An 18136-nucleotide genomic window follows, 5' to 3' on the forward strand; every position below is an offset into this window, starting at 1 on the left:
CTTCACCCTCAGGCCCCATTGTTCAGTGTTTCATAAGCGATTAATCGCTTCATCCCCATCAAGTGCAATTGTCAATTCAATAAGCTCCGAGGTACCCTGAATGGCGCTTGGCAAACGAATTCCTAATGTAATTACATCTAAACGGAGTGTGAGAGCGTGTGAGCGGGAGGAGGCAGGGATCTATCCTCCTCCGTGCAGCGGCGGGGCGAACGTTGCCCTGCGTCCGATGCGCTTGAAGGCCGCTTCTCTGCACCTGATGCGGGATGGGGGCTGTGCAGGAGGCAGGTTGGTGTCTGTGGGGTTTGTGCTTTCCACCAGAGCCTGAAATGTGGAAGGAATGGGATATGAAATAGTAGATTTGATGGGATTTGAACAGGGTTTGAAACGCTGGCTGAGCGTGCAGCTCCACGCTCCTCTCCAGCTCCTCCAGGAGCCCAGGGCACCGTGTGCGGGTCGGGGGCTCCGCAGGGCTCCACGCTCACTGCTGGGCCTCGTGGCTCCCAAAACAGGCCCGGCCGGGCCGCTCGGCGTGTTGCAGCACGGCAGCCCCGGCGCTTGAAAGGGCTGCGATAGGGAGCAGCGCTGCCTGCCCGAGATGGGATCTCAGCCCCGACACAGACACGTGAAATGCCAGGCTAGATGTCTGCACAGACTTGTCAAGCCAAGGGAAACCCTGCCAAGGCGAAACACTGGGGAAGATCTGAAAGAGGCAGACAATGGTGTGCTTGCTTGCCGCTCTCGCCTGCGGGTCTCTTTCCCCCTTGACAGAGATTTTTTGGCGGGTTGGTGGCCAGCAGGGAAAGGAGCAGCTCCGTGGCCTCATCCCACAGAGGAGCCTGCCCCTGAGCCCAGCGAGGCTCCTCCAACACTCCCTTAATACCTGCTGGCACCACTACGTCCTCAAGCCTTGCTTTCCTGCTCTGTAACCAAGACATTGCCTCCTGTAGCTTTACAAGAAGACGGGTAGCAGGTCACAGGACGGTGATGTGTGGCGGTGGCACAGTGTGACCCTGCTGGACGCTGTGCTGGCGTTGTGCTGGGTACAGGATGCCACAAACCCTGCCGAGGGCGTCCTTGCTGCCTGTGGGGGCCTGGAGCACCCTGCCCTTGTTATAAATATTCACAAAGTGTGAGGGCTGCACGGCTTTCACTTGTTTCCACTAAAGGTCCCGGTACGGGGGCAATAAAACACAGCACAGCAGGTCTGAGCCCCTGCCCCGGGTCTGACCTGGTGCCGCCGGATCCAGGCGGTGAAAAACCTCTTGTTTGTCCTCAGCTCCAGCCTTTGGCTTCAGTTTTACAGTTCCATTCAATTGGCCTTGTAAGGGTCAATTTTCACAGTCTCCACAATTAAAGCATTGACTTGGCGTTACCAGAGCTTGTCTGAGCCCTCGCTGCGGAAAGCATCTCTGCAAAACTTGTCTCCTCGAACATTTAAGCTGTCAGACCTAATTATCCGCATTGGTTCAGCTGAATGGCTTTCGTTCCTCTCAGCCAGCAGCGATATTTCGTTACTGTCTATGAAACATAAACTGTAGCCCGCGTTAGGAGCGGACCTTTTCCGAATCGCAAATCTTATCGCTGCCGTGGATTCGGAGCTTTGGTTCGAGCTGAAGGCTCCGATGCATCCCCGTCCTTCTCTGCCTTGTGCCTTGCAGAAAAGCCCGAGCTGGACGAGATCACCCTGGAGAGAGTGCTGGAGGAGCTGGAGACCATGTGCTACGAGAACATGAACATCGCCATCGAGACGGAGGAGGGGCTGGGCATCGAGTACGACGAGGACGTGGTGTGCGACGTGTGCCGCTCGCCGGAGGGGGAGGACGGCAACGAGATGGTGTTCTGCGACAAGTGCAACGTCTGCGTGCACCAGGTGAGCAGCACGCTGAGAAACACCTCCCGGGGCTTCCTGCGAGCTCGGCGTGCCCCCTGCTCCTTATCCCCTCATCCCTGTGATTTCTTTACGCCTCCCCTTCCATCCGTGCGCTTTTTTTTTCCCTGCCTGCACCAAGCTGTGCCCGTGGGCTCTTCAGCACCCAGGGGTGAGCAGCACGGGCGCAGAGCCACGCTGGCTCTCCTCCACGGCACTGACTGCAGCATGATGTCAGGCAGGAGGACCTTCCAGCTCCACATCACAGGGCTCCTGTCCCAGCCTCCCTGCCGTGTGAGCGCAGGGTTTCATTTCACTTCGCTGCCTGGAGGAAAATATTTTATTTTTAGAACTGAGCGTAAACGCTTCGAGCTGGAGGGAATGGGGAAGAGCAGCAGTAGGGAGCAGTGTCTGTGGGCTCCGTGTGCACTGCGAGAGGGGAAGCATTCACCGGGAGGAGCTGGGCAGGCGGTGCAGAGCATCCCTGTCTGTGGGGTCCCATGGAGAGGTTTTGCTGGGTGTGCTCCCGTGGGGAGCGCAGGAACAGGGCCCTCGGGTGCCAGCATCAGCCCCAGGGCTTGGGGAGCCCGGAGCAGAGCTCCTCTTCCATCTCCTCTCTGTGAAAAGTCTTTGTTTTTTTATGGTAGTTTTTTTTTTCCTTTCCTTTTTTTCCTCTATTTGCTCATCCTTTGGGCAGCTTTTCCATCAGCATTTCCTGGAGGTGGGAGAGCGCTGGAGATATGTATAGTTGGGAGAGGTGGGTGTTTTGAATGGTTTCCATCAGTGAATCAGATTCCACAAAATACCAGGGCGATTTGGGGATGGTTTTTTGGGGGGTTGGGGTGTTTGTTTCTAGATTTAACAGCTGCTGAAAGAAACGGGAGATTTTCCCCTGGGTTTGGGCAGCACGGTCAGGTCCAAAGCCCACTGTCTGCCCGTAAGCTGTCAGGGATCCCATCTCTTTACTCTCAAAGCCACAAATTCAGAGCCTCAGATGAGAAGGGCTGCGCTCAGACACACGTGCTGGGGTTACGGTGCTGGAAGGGATCGCCGCGATCATCTCATCTGCATAACACCAGCCCTGAGACTTGCAATTAATTAATTCCGGCGAAGCGCATCTTGTAGAAAACACGGGCAACCTTCATTTAAAAATTTTCAGGGAGGAGGAATCCTCCCCCCCGCCGCTAAATTGCTCTGGTTCATTGCTCTCAGGGTGGAAATGTCGCACTTGTGTCGAGCGTGGAAGTGATCCAGCTCCAGCCCGGCCCCGCAGCCCTCCCCAAATTCCCCTTCCCTGGTATGGGGCCACGGCTGCGCCCTCCCCGCGACAGGTCCCGACCCGACAGCTCTGCTCTGCATCCTCCCCGGCCTTTGGGCATCCCGCCCAGAGTAAAAAAATAATAAATAAATATTATTTATTTGAATGGGTTAAATAACAGAGAGCATGGGTAAATAACAGAGCCAAGACTCTGCTAGGGATACATACCGGGGGATGGTTCCTGCTGGCCCTTGTGTTTTGGGATCTGTCTGCTGTGTTATTCTCCTAGGAATACTCAGCAGGCTGGTTTTGGCTGGTACCAGGTCAGGTGTTTTGTAGAAATCTGTTGCAGGGAGGATTTATCTGTCCGATTGGAGGTGCTGTGAATCACACAGTTAAGCCTCTGTCAACCGTGTAGACCTGCAGCAATCGTAGTACCTCCTTTAATTCTTGATTTTCCCCGTAATCTGTTCACAAAGTGACTTTTCCCCTTGGAAATCACTGCTTTTGGAGTCCGTTTATGTTCGGGGAAAGCTAAAGTCATGTTATGAAGTCTTTTTTTTTGCCATGGTGACCGAGCAGGCACTTTTCCCATGCTCACACACCTCCCAGTGCCCCTCTGCTCCATCCCTGCCAGCACGGGCAGGAACACTGTGACAGTGCAGCAGCGGGACCAAAAGCTGTTCTTTTTTAGAGTAAACTTCCAAAAGTGGAGCTGACAAGTGTGGGAAGGAGCTCGCAGCCAGCGCAGTGGAGTGGTGAGGGTCCCTATCGGCACTGCCTGCGTGCTGCCTTCTGGACGGGCATCAGAGCCGCCACAGGCAGAACTAATTACATCCCCTCCTAAAATAGTGACACAGGCACGAGCTTCTCCTCTGCTCTCAGCAACACTCGGTGCTGTGAGACTTCCAGCAGCCCTGTTTCGTGGCCAAGGCAGCAGTTGTCTGCCGCTCTTTTAAAACTCTTTAAGTGAAAGTTATGGGGACCTGCCGGCTACAGGCTGTCTAGTTTTAGTGGTAGCTGTTTAATACAGTTGTAAGTTACTGCTGAAGTGGAAGGTATTTTATCATCGTCACTACACGACACAGCTTATCATTTGGCTCTTCCCCAAGTAGGGAAGAGAAGTTTTTATTAAGCCCTGTGGCTGGTCTGTGCTCTGCGTTATCGCAGCAGGTCTGGTGGCTCCGCAGGCAAGCAGGGCATTGTCAGAGTCCTTTTGTTCCCTTCTGCCTCCCACTCTCTTGGCCATCGATCTGTCCTCGTGTCCTTTGGCTTTACCCATCCGTTAATGCTCCTCCCTTCTGATTTATATTCATTACTGCCCAGTTTCCCCTTTTTACCTTTACGCAGTTATTTTCGCTTCCCCTTTGGGCCGTGCTGGGTTTTTAACCAGCGTGGCCATCTTTCTCAATCGTGGGGCTGCGGCTTCGCAGCCCTCATCTCCCCACGAGGTTTTCTCAGCGCATTCATCCCCCTGTGCCACACATGATGGGTCATTTAAGAGGCAAGGCTGCTCCCATTTGGGCTGCTCTTAAATCCTCTCTGCAGCTAATTGCTGCCCGTTTGCTCCCCCCGTGTGCCGGCGCTGCTGCTGCTGCTTGGCAGGATACGAAGCACGTTTGTGTACTTAGCATTTAATTAAAGCCCAGGACATATTGATACGGCATGAGTATCCGCGGGACAATAAGGAAGGTAGCAAGGAAGGAAGAATTTAAACTGGCTGCTTTGATTGCAGAGCTGCTTCATGTCTGCTTTCTGTTAGTAGACGCCCAGCTGCCGCGGCAATAAGCCAGCGGTAGTTAAAAATGGCCAGGGGAAGGAGCAGGTCCCTCTGTGCTGCAGGAGGAGGATGCTCGGCCCGGGATGATCATACTAACCAACTTCCCTCCGTCTGTGCAGGCGTGCTACGGCATCCTGAAGGTCCCCATCGGCAGCTGGCTGTGCCGCACCTGCGCCCTCGGCGTCCAGCCCAAGTGTCTGCTGTGCCCCAAGAGAGGGGGAGCGCTGAAGCCCACTCGCAGCGGGACAAAATGGGTCCACGTTAGCTGTGCCTTATGGATACCTGAAGTAAGTAAGGTGTTTTCCAGCCTCCTCTTGAAAAAACACCGGGCACGGAGCCGTCTGCCAGGTCTGAGCCCGGAATATCCGTGGGTGATCTGAATTGCAGTCGCAGTTTGGCTCACCGAGCCCTGCTGGGGTCAGAGGCACGCTGCCCGTCGGCCACCAGGCTGTGGGTTTAATTAGCAGCCAAGCTGCATCCCATTAAGGGAGGAGACTGCAGGGTGCCCTGCTCGCAGGGAGCGCCCGTGCTCCCCAAGGAGAGGTGACGTTGGAACAATTTGTCAGGTGTCGCCTTGTCCTCCGGTGGTGTGAAGTGCAAAGAGGAACAGTGGGGAGGTGAGGACTTACCAGCATCCAGAAGGGCAGGAAAGAGAAAACACAAGCTCAGATTGGCAGGCGGGTGGGTACAAGAGAAAGGCCAGAGCATTGTGCTGTTCCCCAGCGTCCTCAGAGCCCAGTGCTGAGGGGCCTCAGCACCCAGCCAGGGCTCAGGGGCACCCATGGGACCGACGGGTCCCTGGGTAGGATAATGCAGATTGCCTCTGCCTGTCTGAGATACACAGCAACATCAGTTCAGAGGAAACACCAGCATAAACGTTTCCTTCCATTTCCTCCATATTTGTGTTTTTGTTTTTCTCCCAAATAGCAAGTGACCTGAAAAACAACAGATACAAACCCAGCCCTCATTCTGACTGCCAGGAGTATCTCCTGGAGCAGATTTGGGACAGTAACAGGTATTGACTCTGTCTTCTCTTTCGTGCCCAGGTTAGCATTGGATGTCCTGAAAAAATGGAACCCATTACGAAGATCTCCCACATCCCAGCAAACAGATGGGCTCTGTCCTGCAGCCTCTGCAAGGAGTGCACCGGGACCTGTATTCAGGTACGTGAATCGGCCCCGAGGAAACCCAGACCCCGCGGCTGTGCCTTCAGTGGCCGCCAGAGATTCACGAGCTGTTGGTGGACGAGATCCAGCCGAGGTGTGTTCCAGCTCTGAGTCCCAGGAACAGACCTAACAGGGAGCGTGAGCCCCGGTCAGACATCAGGTGGTGTTTGCAGTCATTTCGCACACTGAGCGCCAGGAATCCAGATGAACTTTCTTTGCATAACACAGCGATGTTGCTGTAGTGACACTAATTACCGGGACTACAGGCGACCTTGGTTTGAAGGCAGGAACTTGCAGTGGAAGGGCTTGGCATAGCTGCCAGGAACCTGCAACACTCAGGAGATTTTAAAGCCCCAGCATTTCCCAAGCCGGTGGGGTTGGATGTGAGGGGGCCATCAGGAAGCCCCAGGTTCAGGCGGCCCCCCCAAGCCTACCAGCTTGCAAAATAGAGCGTTTAGTGCATATTACATTCCCACATGTTCTCCTGTTTGGCCACACCTAAGCAAACCACCGCAGACATCTGATTTCCTGCTCTTCCCCCGGCAGCAGCCTGCTGGCGAGGGGGCGAGGCTTTCGCATGTGAGACTACAAGCAAGGCGCTGCGCACTCGCCTGCGACAAAGCAGGGGAGAGCTTTTGGGGCTATGAAAAGGAGCAGGAGCAGAAGCTCCGGGTCAAAACGCAGCACACGTGGTGAGGGAACACGTGGGGAGCTTTGCTGGGTCACTCAGCAAATTCCCTGCTGCGCCCTGCCCTGGGCAGTCCCTGGGGACCAGACGGGGATCTGCAGCTGTGCGGTGCCGGTGCCTCTGCTTTCGTTGGCAGCCCCGACGTGGAAGCAGTCTTGGCATGCAGAGGGGGCATGGAATAGCCATTAAGCTTTGAAAAATTGGGAGAAAGTTTTGGACGGGTACCAATCCCAGCTAAGCAGCTCCTGCACGGCGCTGGGAGCTGCGCTGCAGGGGTGGGGGCTTGGGGCAGCAAATTTGGGACCAGAGCAGCTGGCTGGTGGCAGGAGGGTGACGGGAGCAGGGCTGAAGGCTCTGCTGTTGATGTGCCTGCCTCAGGTTTCATGCTTTAAAGAGAGCTCTTTAAAAGCAATCCCCCTAGCTCGAAATGAAGCCTCGCAATACTTCTTTAAATCCCCAGCGTTGACTCACTTCTTTTTTGATGGTTCTGGGTGGATCTGCTTATTCACCCTGCCAGATGGAGATACTGTGTCATAGCAGCAACTGCTTTCAAAGAACGGAAGGGCAAGGAGAGGAGGCAAACAGGCTTGGCAGCATCAAGGAGAATTCAGCTTCTCCAAGGCTTCATCCTCGCAGCAGCAGCATCACACGTTAGCGGTGCAGTGCCTGGGACTGAATGGATTTGCATTAAAGGTCACCTGAAACGGAACAGGAGCTTTATTGTCCAGCGTGCCAGCAGCTAGCAGTTTGTAAGCCTTCGTGAGGATGTCCCCACTGTCACACCAGTGCTCTCAGGATGGTTTTGCTTCAAGGGAAAAGGAAAAAAAAAAAAAAAAAAAAAGCAGGCAGTGCCTTTGTTTGAGGATTTAAGGAGTGCATCAGCGAGCTCACCCGTAGATAAATAAACAGGCTCCATCCCCATCGGAGGCAGAGAGCTCTGTTTTGAGAGCTTATGTTTATGGAGCATAGTTCTGATTAGTGCCTGTTTATACAGGTGTAATCTAACCACCTTTGTCAGCGTTTTAGGTTCGTGACACAGCTCTGAAAGGAGAGGGTTGTTTTCTGGTAGAGCACTTAGCTCTTGGCAGCAGGAGCTGATGCTCCAGGTGCCCGCAGGCAGGGGAAGGTCGGCTGCTGCTCCCAGGACGGGTTTTTCCCAGTGGCCGGGCTTGGCTGACGGACCAAGCAGAGCTTCAGAGGAGCTGTCACTTGGGCAGAGACAAATACGAAGCGTTTCTGCACAGGCACCAAGGTTTTGTGCGTCAGGGTATCTGTCCCCATTCGGATTTGACCACCAAAGCAAACCCATGAAGGGCTCCCTGCATCTCCCCAAGTCCCTGGCATTGCTGCTTGCACATCACTGCTTCCCCTGTGTCTTTGTGAACCCGTGGTCACCCGGTGCCGCCGTGATCAAGGCAGAGCTCCCTTGTGCTGGGCAGCAGCGATACAGCCCCGAACGTGCACTTCTCCCTTCTCCTCCGAGGGGAAATAATGACTTCATGGTGGTTCTTGTGGTCAGACATCGGGAGGTGCCAAAGAGCGTTCAGTATCCAGCAGGAATTTGCTTGTTTGCATTGCTGAACTGAAACAGAGAGTGCCAGGAGCCGGCTCCTGCGCAGCCCAAGTCCCGACGTGCCCGTGGTGAGGAGGACCCGGCGCCCTCCTCGCTGGGAAAAGCAATGGGCTCCTGCTACAGGAGCTTCCTCCCAGGGCGTTTGCGATGCTGGAGCTGCGTCTCTCAGCTGAAAGGCACCACCGGGATCCAGACCAGCTGCGGTCACTAAAAATCATCCGGTAGTTCTTGTGCGGGTGCAGAAGTGTCATGGATGATGGCTTGGCCGGGGTTCAGCACGGGTAATTAGTTTTTCCTTCCTAAATTTCCCTTGCCGTTCTGTTGGAGTAGCCACTTCCTTCCACTTCAGCCCCCGGCCTGCTGCACGGCACCGCTGTGAGCTGCTGAAACAGCTGCTGGGCTTCACGGGCAGCAGCGTGCAAATTTCACTGGCAAATAAAACCATCCCGCCACTTCTCCCCGCTCATTTAGGACTCATTAGCAGCCCACATCAAGCTCTGGTGCAGTTTTCGCCATCTCAGGACCGGGTTTGGGCATGGATTTGCCTCTGCCTGGCCGATGAGCAGCGCGTTTTGAAGGCCTCGAGCGGACGGCACCGCGAGACAAGGTGGCACCATCGATGGCGGAGCAGATTCGGGGCCTGCAGCGGTTCGTGCGCCCGTTTTTGAAGCATTCTGTGGTGTGTGGCAGAGCCCTGCCTGCCCCCTGCGGACACCGGGGCTGTGCTGTGCCCATCGGGGCTGGATGGGGCCCTCGGTTCTCCTGTGGGCTCCTGCGAGGCCCTGGGGTGGCTGCCTCTGACCAGGTGCTCCCATCAGCCGAGCTGCCTCGATATTTTCCATTTGCATTTCGGGCACGGTTTCTGACAACTGCTGCTTGCCATCTGTCGGAGGAGGAATGCAGGCCGGGTGGCGCTCACTTTGCTTTTATTCCTGAGGTGCTCTGATCCTCGCTGCTGCTGCTGCCGTGGCTCGGGCAGGGCCCGTGGCTGTCCCCAGCTCGGCTCCCCGCAGCTTGGAGGTGCTGTCCCCTTCCTCGGAGGTGTTTATGCACGCAGCAGCACGAAGGGATCTCCCCGATGATTTAGAGCACCCCTAGCTAAAAGCCAGCACGTGATATATGGGCTCTGAAAGCCCTCGGTGCCTTCACAAGCAGCTCCAGGCTGGAGTTAGGAGCGAACGGGGTGTGTTTAAATAGGGAGAGGGGTTAATAAACCACCTGCATTTCGTGCCTGCGTGGCTGGACAGGGCTGGAGCAGGCGGTGCTTGCAGGACAGTCCAGGGGATGCTGAGCCCCATCCCTGGCTCCAGCAGCCCGGGGGATTTGGTGCCCAGCACCTGGGGCTGTGCTGGTGCCGCTCGGGGGCTGGCCCCGCTCTCCCCGCTGCTTTCGGAGGCTTTGGAGCAGGCGGTGGAAGCGGAGGACTCGGACACCGCTTGCCAATGCTTTTCTTGGCCCCGGCAGCAAGCGCGAGGCTCCTGCTTTCATAAGCAGCAGCAGCGGCTTCGTAAACAAAGTTGAGGGAAAATCTCGCAAAGCGGCCGTGTCAAAAGTTCAGGCGCTCGGTGAGGGCGCAGCAGAACGGATTCGGGGCTGCCGGGACCAAACAAAAAGCGGTCAAACTTTTCCCCAGCTACCACCATTTGTTTTTTTATTTTGGAGGATTGAAGTGCGGTGGAGCCTCGGCGTGCTCGGCCGGGCCAGGGCTGTGCCCTGCTGCCCCACAAGAGCAATCACCAAAATGTGGTGCCTGCAGCAATCGGCCCCTTAAAATGTCTCTTTATGGCACTTTAACTGCACGTTAGGAGCTGGAACAGACTGATTTCGGATGGGTTATGGCTGAAATAATTACCTGACACTGAGCCATTAAAAAGCAGTGAATGAACGGAGGGGAACATGCTGAGGTGGGTACGGGCACCGCTGGCTGTAGGCGGCTTTTGTCTGTAGGAGACCGGGCTGGGTTCTGCCGTCTGTGGGGTCTGGGTAACTCTGGAGCATCAGGTAAGTCAGGGAAATTGTCAAAAGTGTCATCTGATGCAGGTTTGACAACAGTCCTGCCATCCTAAAAGTTAATTTTGTGACCATACAGAGTGTATCTGTGCTGTATATGGTGAACTCCCTCCTTTTCTTTTCCTTTTTTTTTTTATTTTTAATGGGGCTAATTAGGATCTGTGTAATTTCCAGAAGAAAAAGGCACCGTGCTCCAGGAGCATTGCCTGCTTCTGACAAAGCACATTCACTAGCACACCTTGACACCCCTGTGCTCATTAAAAATGGCCTTTTGGCTTCGGGTGCGGTAAAGGAGTGGAGCAGGTTAAGGGATCAGGTGAAGTACGGGTGGGGATCTCTCAAAATAAATCAGCTGGCAGGCTTTGAGCCGCCCGCTGCCTGGGGCTGCTGATGTGTGCTGGTGGAAGAACTGCTGGAAGCTCCTGTTGGGGTCGGGGGAAGATAACCGGGCCCAGAACGGTGCCGCAGGTAGGGTGGGAAGGGGCCCGGTGATGTCTGCTGAGCCCTGGGCTTCTTCTGCTTGGCTTTTTGGTGTCCAGCTTCATGGGTGTGCATGCTCTGGGTGGCACCTCCAGTCTGCCACGAGCAGTAAATGTTTTGGGGCACCCCGCGGGTGCCTGTCCCTCAGCCCTGTCCCTGTCCCCGCAGTGCTCCATGCCCGCCTGCGTCACCGCGTTCCACGTCACCTGCGCCTTCGACCACAACCTCGACATGCGGACTATTTTAGCGGACAACGACGAAGTGAAGTTCAAGTCCTTCTGCCTGGAGCACAGCGCCGGGGCCACCAAACTGCCCGAGGAGGCACGGACAGAGCCCGACCAGGCCCAGCTGGACTTGGAGAAGGTGACGCTGCGGAAACAGAAGCTCCAGCAGCTGGAGGAGGACTTCTACGAGCTGGTGAAGCCTTCGGAGGTGGCGGAGAACCTCGACCTGAGCGAATCGCTGGTGGATTTCGTCTATCAGTACTGGAAGCTGAAGAGGAAAGCCAACTCCAACAAACCGCTGCTGACACCAAAAACGGATGAGGTGGACAACTTGGCTCAGCAGGAGCAGGACGTTCTCTACCGACGCTTGAAGCTCTTCACGCACCTCAGGCAAGACCTGGAGAGGGTGAGTACAGCTTTCCCCCTAACGCCGTGCCCATACACCCCGTCAGGGCTGCTCTGATGTGCCCTGGAGCCTATAGACAGGCTGAGCCCCATTCCCTGCTGCCCCAGGCTTGCCCTAACAATTGCTTCCCTTCATCTGGAGCTCTGCTCCTCTCCCCGCTGCTTGTCCCTGGGCTCGCCCTTTGAAACGGGATGAAATGGCACAAGCACGGAGCAGCCAGTCCGCTGCTGTGCTCAGCACACACGGATCAGCGCTGCTGAAACCCTGCCACGGGTGAAATCAGCCTGTGGCAGTCGGCTGCCAGATCAAAAGGAGCAATTGTCTGTGGGGTCTGAGCTCGCCCGGTGCCTGTGCAGGGAGAGGAGCATCAATTGGAGGGGCCGGGAGGACGGGGAGGATGCACTGAGCAGGGGCTCAGCGTGCTCTTTGTAGCCTCAGCAAGGAGTCAGTGCCCTCAGAGCACAAAACCACCCTCAGATGCTTCCCAGCAGCCAGGCACGGGAGCGCAGCACATCTCCACAAAGACAGGAGCACGGTAGGAGCAAACAGCGGGGCCAGCAGGACCGGGCAAACCCTGCCCTGCGCGGCCAAAATTGGGGCAGCTCCGCGGGGAGATGCCGGTGGTGGCAGAGCTGTGCTGGGGCTGCAGCATCCTGCTGCAGGGGAGGGAGCAGCAGGGTTTGCAGGGGGAACAGCAGCAGCAGCACAAGAAGCAGCAGCAGCAGCACAAGAAGCAGCAGCAGCAGTGGCTGGGTGCCGGAGCCACGGGGCTGAGCGCTGCTGGCGGCATCGCGTCCCCTCGCTGCTGGAGGGAGGTCCTGCCGACATGGCTGCGCACGGGGAGGGAGCAGGGATGGGGCAGAGGCGGCCTGGAGAAGAGGAGGAGCGAGAAGGAGGCGAGAAGCAGCAAGGGGAAGAAGTGCAGCGAGCAGTGAGACAGCAGAAAGGAGCCCGGGAGAGGATGGGGGTGCGTGGTGCTTTTGTTAGGGGGCAGAGCTGGGGCACTGGGGCTGAGTTTTCTTTCCTCCTCTGCTTAAAACCCAAGCCCTGCCCTGTTCCCCCTTCTGCTACTGCTGGTGGGGTGAATCCGTGCTACCCAGCTGACAAAAAAAAGGGGAGCAGAAGCTACTGAAGGGCTCAGGAGGTTGTTGGGAGCGGGCAGGGGAGGAGGAAAGCAGGGAAACTGCTGCTGTGCAGGGAGGTGCTGCCTGCCCTGAGCTGGGGGACGGGAGGCTGCAGGGCAGGACTGGGTGCTGAAGGGACAAGGGGGCTGCTGGGGGGCTCAGGATGCTGCAGGGATGAGGGTCTGCAGGGTACTTGCAGCTCTCTGGGAAGCGAACGGGGCAGAGATGCTCCCCCTGCTTTCCCTGAGCCCTCTCCAGGCTGCAGTGGGTTTGTGACACAATTTAACCCACTGGGAAGCTTCGGGGGATGCTCACAGCACGCCCCAGCTCAGCTCCGGCTCATCCCATCCTGACACCATCCCGTCTCCTTTCTCTCTGCCCATTTTTACCTCACCTGAGAGCCTTCTGTTTGAAAGCAGCCGGATTTCAAGCTCTCAGTCTCTCCTCTGCAGCAGTATCGACCTTCATCCCTGAACACATCACTGCCATCGCTCTGCCCGTCTGTCCCCGAGTTTTCCAGAGCTGCCTTCAGGCTTCGCAGGGTTATTCCCCATCAGCGTCCAGCCTCTGCCCAGCACCTCCCTGGCAGATCTGTTCACTTGCTTTTCTTCCAAGGGAGGATCCATAGCAGCAGCTTGGAGGAATGCGGGGCGATTGCGCTGCCCTCTGCCATCCCTAACCCACCCCTTAATCCCAAACCCCACAAATTAAATCTATAGGAACTCCCGGTTCCCTGGGAATCCCAGCACAGTCCCTCCAACTTTTCTCTTTGGCCCTCTTTGATTCTTCTGTATTTTTTTAAAGCTTTTTTTTCTTTTTTTTTTTTTTCCCAGTAGCTGGTTGTTCAAATGAGCTGTACCAAACGGCTCTATGGTTTCCAGGCTTTCCTACCAGCATCTCAGCTTGGCTTGGGGAAGCAGCGCGGGGTGGTGTTTAGCTGTCTAAGTGTGTGTAAATACCAGCAGTCTCCAAGCAGAGCACAAGTGATGTTTTCTTCCAGGAATATAAAATCGCAGGGAAGCAATACCGCCGAACGCTTTGATCCGCCGGTTGCCAGAGGCAGTTGTTTTCCTCCTAAAGAAATTTCGGTTGGATGTTTTCTTCCATCCAGAACAACAACAAGAAAAAGAGAACGTAGTAAAATATACAGCGTGTAGCTCGCTTCTCGGTATTTACAGCTAGGGGATTGGGGAAAAAAAACAAACAAAACAAAACAAAACGACAAAAGAGCTTTTCTCTCCCTACGTGTGGGTGCTCCGGGTGCTGGGATGGCGCACGCAGGGCACAGCTCACCCCAAGGGGCCTGCAGGAGGGTGGCCGGAGCCCCAGCTTGTGGAGAAGCCAGCAGCAGAGGGGCAGGGGTCCTGCTGAGCACCCCCTGCACGGGGGACTCGTAGTGCCCACCCCACAGATGGGTGCAGCTTGGGGGCTGGTGCCCCCAGACCTCCTCCTGCCCCCCAAATACTGGCAGGGCTCTGTCTGAGAGATTTGATCTCAAATCTGAGAGATTTGCTGCCACAGCTGCTGTGCTTTCTGCCCTCTCCCACGGCCCTGCTGTAACCGGGGAGCCCCGGCAGGAGCTGGTGCAGCCCCGGTGAGGCCGAGATGAGAGGATGGAAACCCCGGGAGCAGAAGCAGCCGCACAGCTTTGGGGCACCTCCTTCAAGCCCTGCCTAAACGAACGCCGTTCCTTGTGTTTCTGTAGGTTCGAAACCTCTGCTACATGGTGACGAGACGGGAGAAAATGAAACACACCATTTGTAAACTCCAGGAGCAGATCTTCCATCTCCAGATGAAGCTCATCGAGAAAGACCTTTACCCAGGTCAGTGCCACCTGCAAGACCTTGTTCTCACCGGCACCGTCAGTGCCCTCTGATGCCCACACCTCACCCCCGTCCCGATCCCCCTCTCCACGGGCAGCCCTCGGAGGAATCGTTTGGCTAGATGCTGATGCTAAAACAGCCTGGGCAGTGTCGTGGGGGTGCTGCCAAGCAGAGCTTTGTTCTGCCCTCTCCTTTTTGAAGTTAAGCTGCTGACGGGATGGTTTTTACCTCCTCGAACCCTGGTGGCCTGTAGTTCTTTCTCCCTGCAGGGTGCATCACACAAACTTCATGCACAGCCTCTGGCACCTCTTTATTTAGGAACCGAAATAAAGTCACTTTCCTTCTGTCCTTTTTTTTTTTCTTTTTGCTTTAACGAGCAGTGCCCAAACCCGCAGCTCCTCGTCCCTCCTCCTTTTTTTCAGTGGCAGGGCAGGACCCAAGCACCGTGGCTGCAGAACAGTTTTTCCAGAAGCAGCATCTGGCGCTTTGGCAGGCTCTGCCGACGCTTGTTGTGTTTGTGGCTTTGGAGTTGCATTTGAAGCCATCACATGTTTGGGGTTTCTTCAGGAACTGTCTGGGCTGAGCTTTCCTTTACAAAAGTTTCCTTTGACTAAAGTTCTGGAGGCCGAGACGTGTGCGTGTTGAGACGTGTGGGGCTTGGATCCTGTGCAGATCCCTCTCCGTGGCCGGAGCTGGGCGGCGCAGGGGCCCGAGGCGTGCTGTGAGGAGCCCAAATCCCCCGGGGCCGCTGGGTCCCAGCTCACCCACCAGCTCCCACAATGAACCTGCATCACGGGCACAGCCTGGGAATATGGAAAATTGCATTCCTGGCTTTTGTCACTAGCTGGAGAGCCCACATGCTGTGTCCTGAAACCATCCCCTGGCACACGGGGATGTCTGTGCTGGTTACGTGGAGTTTGTCCTGCCTGGAGGTGACTTTTCAGAGACAGAGCTGTGGTTACGGGGTGGTTTGTGCGGCAGGTTGGTGTGCAGGCTTTGTTTTGTGCGTTTTGATGCGAATGGTATTTTCTTGTAACCCCAAAAGGTTCGCGTTAGCCCACTAGCTGTATGCTCTGAAGCATCCCTGGTGTGGGAAGTGCAGGAGCTTGATCCCTTGGCCCCCAGGGGTTGCTCCTTCCATGGATAAAAGAGCATTTTGGTGATTATTTTCTGTTGGCCCCACTGTGGGGTGGCACATCCCCCCCTCCTGGCACAGGGCAGCACCCGGCACTGCAGACCCTCATCCCTCAGGGTACTCTCAGCCTCCCCATGTTGGCTAAGCCTTATTCCAGGTGGCAATACTCAGACCTAAAGATACTGAGCAGCCCGCAGGACCAAACCTCTGGATACCTCTCTGCCTGGCTCTGCATCATCACAAAGCTCTCAGTGGTTTGAATTCAATGGGGAATGGTCCCTGCAGCAATCCCTCTGCGCTGCTCCTCACTGGCTTGCCGTGCACACCTGTAATTTCTTGGAGAAAGGGGGAAGTCTGCGTTAGTTTGCCCGGGTGAGGCCAGTTTTCAGCTGCTATTAGTGGTAGTGACTGACCAAAATCTGTTGGGGTTACTCTAGAGGTGGTTTTGGCACAGCTGTTTCTGGAATGGCTCCCACATAAAGCTCCAAACCTGAGGGGTTTATTTTTCCCCACTGATAAATGAGGATTTCAGCAGGAGATTTTTAGTCAAATCAGTGAGAACTGCTCATGTAAAATGAACCCACCGCCCTCTCCCGTGTTTTTCTTGCATGAAGTGGAAAGTAAACACTGGCTTTGAAACATGGCTGCGATTTTGACAGGTTCCTCCTCAGAAAGTAATGGTCGTGCTTCTCTTTAGCCCCATTGTGCTGTCTAAACAAAGTGTTATTTTTATTTTGCAAGCAAAGTGAAAAATGTGCCTGCGTTTCTCCCGTTACTTGGCAGGAAAGGAGCAAACACCAGCTTGGCTTTTGCTTTTCCTTCTGCTGGTGAGCCCTCTGCTCCTGCGGGGCTCCTGGGCTGCAAATCCCCGAGCATCCAGCGCAGGCAGGTGCAGTGCAGGTGCCCTCCCCGGCTCGCCCCGCGCCTTCTTTTCTCCATCAGGACCAGCATCAAATTCGTAAAATCATCGCTCTGTAGTTGCACAGCTTGTGCGGGCTCAAGCTGTTGGCCGGGCTGTGAAAGCCTGCGCGTCTCAGCGCCAGTCCCACCAGCTGCCCAAATTCTGCTTTGAGGGCAGCGTCCTTTCCTCTCCAGAAATTAATAGCTGGACTGCTGGGGGAGAATGGCCCAGCAGAGTAAGTAAAAACCTTCGGAGTATTTCGCTTGGCAATACAAGCTGTACTTTTATAGGGTATGTATTTGTCCTGTTTACCCAAGAGGAATAAATCCAGTAGAAATTCGAGGCCATTTCGGAAATATTGATCTTCAGCTGAACGTCTGCATAGCTGGGAGTTATATTCCTGGCCTTCCGCAGGCAGCAGTGCTCAGCTTTCCTTCTGCGTTTAGCTATGTTCAATATACCGCTTAAATTTTATATCTTTGGTTTTTATATGGTACGAGTGTGAAAGGTAAAATCACATCAAGGTCTGCCTCAAAATGCTGCCGGTGCCGTTGCTGCCACCCAGCTCCTTGCAGCTCGATCCCTCCCGCAGCGGGCTGGGGTGTACACAGGTGCTCTGTGACACTCAGGTTTGGAGTGTCCTCCTGGAGGCTTTCTGAGCAGGATTTGGGGTTATTCCTTGAGTCCTGGAAGGTTTCTGAGCAGGGTTTGGGGTTATTTGGTCCGGGAGGGTGTCTCGGTGCAGTTTCCAGCGAGTCCTCTGCCTCCAGTGGCCCTGCTCCCCTGGCCATGCCAAGTGCACATCCACAGCCCAAGCCTCCTTTTTTTTTTTTATATAGGCTTCAGGATTCACATTTTCTTAACCTGTAAAGATTTTTAACCTGCGTTTGGCCAAAACACAGCCCAGCCTTCATCCCTGCAGGGGTGTGCCGCGGGGAGCTTGCTCGCCGCAGGGTCCCTGGTGCCTCGTCTCACACGGCGTTTTCCTTTTTTTCTAAAAAATTGCCAGAACAAACTGGGAAGAAGACAAAGGGTAAGAAAAGTGACCCGAGAAGGAAAGGAAGAGATGGTAGAAAAAATAGTCCCGAGAAGAACGAGAAAAGGAAATCAGTCAACGAAACTGTGTTGGGACAACTGGGTAAGTCTGATTTTATGGGCGCAGGGCTGCCCTTGAGCGGCGTTGAGCGCGGTGCGCAGCAGTCCCAGCCCCTGCCCCGGCCTGTGGCAGGGCTGTAAAACACACCCGAAGGGGCAGGGGTGCAAAACAGCCTCGGGGTTGCACCCGGATTGGGAGAATTGGGAGAAAAGCTGTGGTTGCACTTGCTGGTGATAAAATCAGACTTACCCACTGTGGAGCAGGGCGAATCCCATGCGTCTCTGTGCCGCCTTCCCAGCGCTGATGGTGACTCGGGCACGGGGCCGTGCATGATGCTCATGTGCACCTCCAGCACCGTCAGCCCCGCTGGATGTGTGCGGGTCAGCCCAGGGGGTGGCTGCAAGGCAGGGATTTCTTGAATTTCTTTGCGGGGCGAGGAGACGTGGCCTGGCCCTGCTGCCCTGCTCCGCTCCTGCGTGCTCCAGCGGGTGCTTCTGCCGCCTGTGGCTCTTCCCCTACAGCTGCAACCTCACCAGCAGAGGAGGGGGGAAATTTGGGGGACAAATTCTGTCAAAATGGGTGGGGGGCTATGGGGTCTCTGAGAG

At 55.5% G+C, this 18136-nt stretch overlaps 1 protein-coding gene across 2 annotated transcripts in view; it reads left to right on the forward strand.

Annotated features, from left to right (window-relative positions):
* Positions 1–18136, forward strand: part of JADE2 (jade family PHD finger 2) — a 58591-nt gene that overhangs the window by 35177 nt on the left and 5278 nt on the right. Inside the window, exons 6-11 of one of the 2 annotated variants that reach the window (XM_068698728.1) lie at positions 1659–1870; positions 5025–5192; positions 5952–6068; positions 10991–11452; positions 14282–14399; positions 17445–17573. In XM_068698728.1, the coding sequence (XP_068554829.1) occupies positions 1659–1870; positions 5025–5192; positions 5952–6068; positions 10991–11452; positions 14282–14399; positions 17445–17573 (1206 nt within the window). The remainder of the gene's footprint in view (positions 1–1658; positions 1871–5024; positions 5193–5951; positions 6069–10990; positions 11453–14281; positions 14400–17444; positions 17574–18136) is intronic. The other variant, XM_068698729.1, reaches the window with a different exon arrangement.

Source organism: Anas acuta, chromosome 14 (genome assembly GCF_963932015.1).
Source record: "Anas acuta chromosome 14, bAnaAcu1.1, whole genome shotgun sequence".
NCBI lineage: Eukaryota > Metazoa > Chordata > Aves > Anseriformes > Anatidae > Anas > Anas acuta.